At 32.0% G+C, this 8,359-nt stretch overlaps 1 protein-coding gene across 1 annotated transcript; it reads right to left on the bottom strand.

Moving 5' to 3' along the window:
• Positions 1-77: 77 nt before the first annotated feature.
• LOC110688755 (inositol-tetrakisphosphate 1-kinase 3-like) lies at positions 78-5,820 on the bottom strand. The gene is made up of 10 exons (XM_021865518.1): positions 5,417-5,820; positions 3,149-3,230; positions 2,988-3,020; positions 2,149-2,269; positions 1,944-2,036; positions 1,571-1,690; positions 1,294-1,470; positions 1,129-1,184; positions 944-1,028; positions 78-632 (listed from the first exon to the last, which is right to left on the bottom strand). Exons 1-10 carry the CDS (start codon positions 5,617-5,619, stop codon positions 523-525), a joined length of 1,080 nt encoding a protein of 359 aa, XP_021721210.1. The 5' UTR covers positions 5,620-5,820; the 3' UTR covers positions 78-522.
• Positions 5,821-8,359: the final 2,539 nt, after the last annotated feature.

The raw sequence follows: 8,359 nt of genomic DNA, 5'->3' as shown, positions 1-8,359 counted from the left end.
ACATCCAACTCCAAGATCAAGGTGTACTTTAACATAAGTACTATATATATAAAACAAGAATGAAAATGGATCGAATCAACAGTTGAAAAGGTTCACTTTTTATTCATTATCAGAGATGAAGCAAAACTTTGTACAAGGTCGGCCTGTTCTTTACATGGCAAGGAACTCAGCTTGAGTAGGAGGATAAAACTAAAAATTAGAAAGGGATACAACCAAGGATAGATGTTCATCATTATTCGATGGGTTGCTGTACTTTGGTAGCTTGGTTCAGCTTGCGCTCAAAGGCTCATAGCAGTCTGTAATTACAAGTGATTGGAGGCTGAAAGGAACACCAGTCATTGGTTATACACCTTCAATGACAAAGGGCCACGCAATAGTTAGCTGTACAAATCCCCCCTATCAAATCGAAGCAGTTTTTGTGAATGCTTGCTACAGAAACACGACCTTTGATCTTCCTCTTTCACAGGAGTCTTCTGAAAATACAACTATGCTGCTTTCGAAGAGATTTGATTGTTCTAAAGTTCAAGGACTTAACCGTCCAGTTGTTAGATGATTATTATATTTATTCCTCTTGACCACATTTAGTAGGAAGTCCGTAAATATATGCTCGTATTCTGGCATTTTCCCATAACCTGCATAAACCATACAAATACAAAGTGAAAACAAGTTTTCCACAGCATTTAATATCTTTTGCATTGTCTTTATTCAATTTTTTCTTCTACTTTTTTTTAGCCATACTTCTGTATCTTAATTTAATGATAGCTGTGGCCTGTGGGGCATATTGTGATATTGGTACCAAATAGATAAAAATGAAATATGATCCAACCACACCTCTCAAAAGATAAGACGAACATCAGGATGTGTATAGAAAACTATGTACCAAAAAGGTTTTCATTTGTCAATAAAAAATGCATTTTTATAGTGCAAAAATGAGTCAGCTTACCAGGAAAGTAGTTGATATCAATAACATAAAAGTTATTGCGGGTCCCATATTCCCGTATCATGTCTAGATTGAATAGCTGGAGACCCTGGAAGAATGCAAAAAATGATGCAAGAGTAAGTTCCTGATAAGTCACTTAGATTGTGTAAAGGAACTAGGAAGTACGAACACTGTTGAACACTAATTACCAGTCGTCGACGTAATTCTCTGGCTAGTTTTTCTAGTAAAGGTCTAGGGGGTAGTTCTGCAAGAAGTTAAAAAAAATAAAATACAAGGTTATGATTAAGAGAGAAATTTTCTTAGGGATGTAGCAATGGATTGACAAAGTGGCATAAGAAGTTATAAGTTTTTACCAGCAACATCAGGATCCAGATCTGCATCATCCGCTGAGGCTACAGCACAAGACACTCTAGGAAAACGGTACACACCACTGGTTCTAGACAATTGACGTTTACTAACATTAGGTAGAGAGAATCGCCTCACAACTTTTATAGCTTCTCCAACTATAAAAACTTTGAATAAAACACCACCTAAATGCATCAAATTCATTGGAAACTATCAGAACTTAAGACACAAATTACTAGGGAATAAATATATAATTAAATTAGGTAGTAAAGATTATAAAATTACCATGATTCACAAACTCCTGCAATACGAGAGGTGGTTCAAGTTTCTGAAGAGAATACTGATCATATGCGAGTGATAGCTCATGTGATTTGGCACTCCCATCCGAAACTAAGGGCTTTGCAACTGAAATAATGTCATTTATGGTCAGATACAAAAGGTTTCACTTTTAAATATGTGTTGAGTTTCTTGTTCATGGTTTTAGCGTGTTATGGGGAATGATATACAAATCATTCTGTTAATTATGCATGCCCCGATAAACAAAAGAAAAGCCATAACTGCAAAAATTTCAGTGGCAATATCCTTAATGATAATTATAGTCCCAATTCCAAGTTAATATTACTGTATCTATCAAGTATACACAGAGTGATTAACATACCAAGAGGAAGCCTCAGCCTTTCCTTGGCAACTTTAAGAGCAATGGACGAAGCATCCTTTTTTATAACCAATTGTTGGGGAACATTAACATTTCCTGCACAATTTATTATCACAAGTTTAGTTCATGCTGGCAATTTGTAAAATCCTGACCTAATAGTTACCCCAAGGAACAATGTGCAGTATAATCCATGATTTACATGACTTACCGTAAGTGTCAGATAGATTCAAGTCAGCAACAACCTGTAGCATCGACTGCCGATTGTGTAGATGTTTTATGGCATCTGGTGGATCTAGGACAGTAACTTCAGGATGTGTTTGCCTGTAATCCTACAAATTACATAAGATAGGTATTAAGGGGTATGAAGGGCATAAACGTTGCACAAGTTTAAACCGATAATTGCAGTTGATAGCAAAATCATGTTTAAACTATGAGATTATCATCCAGAAGCTCTAGCCTCTGAAGGATGAAGTTCAATAAATATTTGAAACAACTCCAGAATTACACAAAAACGTGGATAGTGAAAAAATATATCAACCACAAGTACGCAACTTATATCCAAGATACCTTGATAAACAGAAACACGTAATTATATCATAGAATCCAATAGAGGAATTTTTTTTTTCTAGAATCAAGACTCAAATCTCGAGAAAATTAACATGGTTTAAACATGTTTTATAATTTTAAGTGAAGCTGTGAACCTCAAAATATCAAGTAGAAAAGGCCAAGGAAGAGGAAACATCCTCAGACCTCACTCACAGTTCAATTTGGGCTTCAGCCTGTCAATACCAGGTCATAGTTGGAAGCAGATGAAGGGGACTCTGCAATTTATATCACATAGGGAAAAGTTTCAAACAAGTAAAGATGTATTTTATCACAAGGCACCTTCAGACAAAGTGAACATCTCTTGATGAGTGAGGTAGCATAAAGAAACATCTAAAATATTTCAATAAATTATAGCATGGGACACTTAAATGAAACATGTAATAAAGCAATGAACTTGATATAAACATCTAGATGATGACAAGATCAGACAATATCACTAACCTCAAGAACTTGCTGCCACTCCTTTCCAGACAACTGCAACAAAAGTAAATGGGAGACAAATGCATTAGGTATCGTAAATACTGTCAATATGTCCATCCTCCGGCATATAGCTGAGGAAAGAGCTAACTTTTGGAGACAGGAAAAAATGCATATATCTTTACCTTGTGCAATACAATGTCAAATGGACCTTGTTCGGAAAGAGGTTTGTCTTGATCAATAGCAACAAATACAATTCCCTTAAGTCTGCAGACATTTGATAATTGATATAGATTAATGCTATATTACAGGAAACATAAGTAATCAGTAATAACATGTTATATATCATTTAGGCATGGCATGAATATCAGTATATTACAAACAAGACCCAACACTGCCATCCTACAACTTGAGCTAGATTAAAATTGACGAGAGATTGTATATCTAGCAGCCACTAAGGTAACAAAAATGCTCTAATATACAATATAACGATGAAAAACATTAAATCCAATATCAAAACTTTTGGAAATGTCAACAGCTAACTTATGACATATGTGAGCCAAGTAAGGAAATATTAAAATTTACAAACACAATAATTAAAATAAGGGAGCTATGTAGACACAATTACAACTTCTTTCTATATTGCAATCAAAATAAGTCTTTAGCTACTCTCTTCAGACCTTATGTCACTCTAATCAAAAGCATGATATTTAAGTAGCATAAGAAGGGGCACACCAAAGAAAAATAAACTATTTTTCCCGTAGTGTATAAACAATTTTAAATAAAAGTAGAAAGGGTATCACGTTTTTGCATTAGGTTTCAAGCATAGTACAAGCAACACATTTCATCATATAGATCTTAATCAAAAGAAAAGGCAAACATACATTCTCCAAAAAAATGGGCATATTGTCTTTCAGTAACAGGAACAAGGTTATTATTCGACAACATAATTAGTCTATTCGAGACTAATCTGTTGAAATGATATATTGACATGTATCGAGAACACAGACAAATAAAGGACACTACTTGAATTCCCAAACTCCACCAAGCTACAGCACTAATCAACAACTGAAAAGTGAGGTCCAAAAGCATGTTGACAGATTATTAGAGAATCCACCTATATATTTTGCTAATGAAGCCAAAAACCCCCTTCAAAGATAAGGAAAAATAATGTAAAAAACTGATCTGATTACTGATTATCTGTCAAAAACATATCTCTTCAATAAAACATACCACAAATCTGGCGGAAATCCACACAATTACTTCGTTTTTAAATAGTAACAGGAGATTCTTAGGGTCGTGTTGTTAATGATTTTATATTATTTTTTATATGATCACAAAATCTGGCCCACAAAGTTCAAACAAATCAAGAAACTATTAGACTTTTCTTATTAAAAAAAAACCACGAAAGCACAGGAATGTGCAAGTGGATGAGAATAAATAGCTAATTAGATACCAGAATAATTTAAGAATCCAAAATGGCTCTTCACAATCCTCATTACTCAAAATATCACGAAATTAATTGTCTCATTACTAGCTCATATTACACTCCACAATCAATATCACAGATTTAGTATTCACATTACTAGCTCAAATTACACTCAGCAATCAATGTCATGATTTAATTGCGACATTACCAGTTTAAATTACACCGTCATTATGAAGTATGACTATCAATTGTGATTCCGACCAAGGATAATATAATGTTAAATTAAGGGAATACCACATATCAAACGATTGTAACAGCTTCAACCCAGATTCCACTGACACAATTTACACTAGGAAATCATGCTTTCCAACCCATTTTTTAATTAATCAAATGCAAAGATAACAGAATAAAGCCGAGCACAATTTGTCGGCTGAATATTCATTCATGATCTGTAACTAACACAGAATAAAATTATTTAATCCTACAAAACTAATATCTCAATAACCTTGTAATATCAGCCTCAATCAATCAAACTAAAATCAGACGATTAGCTGTTTTCGTAGTTTATATGGATTAAAATCCGAGGAACCCAATAAATATCCGTAATTTCTATTGTACAATCGGTTGTCCCAAATGAAAGCAATACCATAACACAAACTAACTTAATTGGTTAAAGTTTTTTGCTATACCTACGGAAATCAAATCCCGTCTATATCATTTGGTATAAGTGGCTCTTTCTACGACAACACAAAACACAAAAACTATAAATATTTTCCAGAAATTAACCCATTTCAAATAAGGAAAACAACATGTGAGCACAAAAAAGGGGAAAAAAAAAAAAGAAAAGAAAGAAGACTCAACCACCCACCAGAAAAAATGGATCTCACGAGACATGCAACTATCAAAAATCAAAATTCAAGAATTATAATATCTAACAAAATATTAAAATTAATTAATGGGGTACCTTAATTTTCAAACAAACCAAAAAAAAAAATATTAAGTTTATAATTATATTTATATTTACCTAGCAAGACCTTCAAACTTTGGTTGTAAAAAACTCTTCCTCTTTTTAGAAGTAAGAGCGAAACCAACTACAAGTTTAACAGGGTCAATTAATCCTTCGTTGAACACTTTCTTTATCGTCTTCGTTTCGTCGTCTTCGTCCGCCATGCTTGTATCTCTGTTTTCCTCCATTAACCTGAACATCCTCATATTTTCCACCACCATATTATATAGACCCAGAAATTCAAATTTATTGAGAAATTATGTTTCTTTGGTAAATTAATAGTTTATATTTAAAAAAAGGAAAAAATGATAAGGAAAAATGAAATGGGTCGTTGTGATTTTTTCTCTCCAAAATCGGAGGATTTAAATGTGATATTAATACAAATGGAAAATGAATAGAGAAGGGTGTGAGAGAAAGGGGAGGGGTTTATTTATAGAGGGAGTGGTGGGGAGTTCGAACAAAACAAAAGCTTAGCTGTAACACCTTACATTTATGTTTTGGACTGTCCACGTAACCCTTAATAGTGTGTAGTTGTGCACTAATAACGTCTCATTCTTTTCACCTTATTTAGGGGTGTCCATAATTCGGATTAAAATCGAAATCCAATTCAATCCAAATTGAATTATCAATTTGGATCGGATTCGAACTTCAAATCGGATCGGATTGAGATTTTTAGAAAATTCGGATTTTTGAATTGGCTCTAATCGGATCCAAACTAAACCGAACACCAAAATTTAGAAATAAGCAAATATTTTATGGACTGCTTTGTTTTACAATTGGATTGTACAATTAGGCTTTAAACATTTAGCCCAATTACTGCTCTAAATCTGCTGAAAGTTGCTACTGCCTTCATCCTTATATAGCTGAAAGTTGCTGCTTATATGCTAATGTTATTGATATTTAGTGCATGTAGCTTAGTAATTATTGTAATGGAAATTATGTTTCCTTTTAGTTGTACTTTAAACAATATATTTTGACTTGAAGTTGAACAATATATGTTAATCAGATTATGTTTAAGAACTGTATAGGAAAAATTATTATTTTTATAATTGCATTTTTAATTTATATTATCGTATTATTCTATTTATTAAAGAAGATAAATTAATGTATTTTAATTCGGATTTTCGGATCGGATCCAAATAACCGTATTTTAATTCGGATTGGATTGAAAAGTAATTCGGATCGGATCGGATTGAAAAATGAAACCGAATTATATTTCGGATCGGATTGGATTTGGCCTTAATCCAAACCAAAAACCGAACGGACACCCCTAACCTTATTTTTAAAAGAAATTAGTTTTTTTGGCCCGGACGATGCTTCGGCTTATTACATGAAACTAACTGATCATTAATATACATTGTAATTTACTCCGTATGATTTAATTTTCTTGTAATTAAATTTGTTTTGCATATTGTCATTTGCTACCTATTAATATTTTGTATTCAAAATATTACATACAAAAATCACATAGCTTGGTGGTAAGACATTTAGTTCTTGAACTAGCCTTCTGACTCGTACAATGCACGGGTTATTCAGAAAAAATTGCATTGAAAGATTAATTATGAAAATCAATAAGCCACTATGGTTATAATGTGTGATAAAAAATATGATTAAAGAAATTTAATTTTTGGAATTGTAATTGAAAATGGGGATTAATTGAAGGAAGGATTAAAATTAAAGAGAGAAAAGGGTGGAGGGGTTCAAATTAAAGAGAGAAAAGCAAAAGGTTGAATTGAAGAGGGGAGATGAAGATAAAATGTATATGGAAGATGAAGCGAGTATATAAGTTTAATGAAAGAATTAAATAAATATACTTATATAGTGTAATAAAAAATTAATTAATGATGTAAGAAGACATGTGGCATTTGGATTAGAGAAAAAGATATTGAAGTGTAATCGGATGGAGACATGTTTCCTTGGTTATAGTTTTTAAATATAGATATAGATATAGATTAGAAGTTGTGAGTTCAAATCTGTGGTGTTGTGAGGGGAGCTTACGTGACACGTGGACGTTATTAGAAACGTCTTTTAATATATTATTACTCCCTCTGTTTTTAAATACTTGCTCCGCTTTTCTTTTTCGGCCGTTTTTAAATACTTGCTCCATTTCCTTATTTTCTTATTTGGAAAGCTTTTACAATATTTAATTAATTTCGCTCACCTAGTGGGCCCAACAAATATCATATTTTATTAATTTCATTTTCTCTCTCCTCCAATTTCTCCACTACTTTTGCTTTTTACAATTTTTTATTCTTCCACTTACCCCACTACCTTCATATTTTATTACTTTCTCCAATTTCTCCTTAAACTCCGCGCACGGGGATATGGAACAAGTATTTAAAAACGGAGGTAGTAGTATAGATAGATGTTTAGTTTGAATGGTCTCATTTATTTTACATTCATACTTTTTTTAAGAAATGATTTGATTTAGATTTTGGTAAAGTAATTTTGTTTGAATTATTAAGGTCTAATTTTTTTTTATTGTTTTTTAATTCTAGTATGAGTTGTTATATATTTAAAAAATTACTCGTATAATTCAATGCATTAAAATTACCTTAAGTATAAATTATAACAAAATATATTTTTATATATTAATAATTATACATGGTCAAAATTAATATGAAAATAGAGTAAAAAGTCAATAAGATGCAACTAAAGAAAATACATTATGGAATGTAAGTAATATGAATTTGAAAACTACATTTTATACTACGTAAGAGAAGGATGAAGAGGAATATAACTTAAATACAAGTTCATATCAGTTTTCTTCGGTTGTTCTTACTAACATCTTCATTTGAAAGGGAGATTACGAGTACAATTTATCTCTTGTGTAAGAATATGAACCAACACATACGCTATGATCAGTTCTTGACTTCTTATTTCTAAATTTGACTACACTTTTAACCTTATTTGTACATTGTCAATTAAGATGTCATTATATTCGTATTAACATATACTTTC

The sequence above is a fragment of the Chenopodium quinoa genome, unplaced genomic scaffold (genome assembly GCF_001683475.1).
Source record: "Chenopodium quinoa cultivar QQ74 unplaced genomic scaffold, ASM168347v1, whole genome shotgun sequence".
Taxonomy (NCBI): Eukaryota; Viridiplantae; Streptophyta; class Magnoliopsida; order Caryophyllales; family Amaranthaceae; genus Chenopodium; species Chenopodium quinoa.
The sequence above is the reverse complement of the archived record's forward strand: the minus strand, read 5'-3'. Positions and strand labels throughout refer to the sequence as shown.

Bases quoted from the DNA above. Each gene is read 5' to 3' on its own strand.
- LOC110688755 (XM_021865518.1), bottom strand. From the start codon at position 5,619: ATGGTGGTGGAAAATATGAGGATGTTCAGGTTAATGGAGGAAAACAGA. The intron at 1,185-1,293 runs GTAAAAACTTAT...AACTTCTTGCAG, and splicing joins TCTGGATCCTGATGTTGCTG to AACTACCCCCTAGACCTTTA. The intron at 1,029-1,128 runs GTAATTAGTGTT...GCATTCTTCCAG, and splicing joins GAGAATTACGTCGACGACTG to GGTCTCCAGCTATTCAATCT.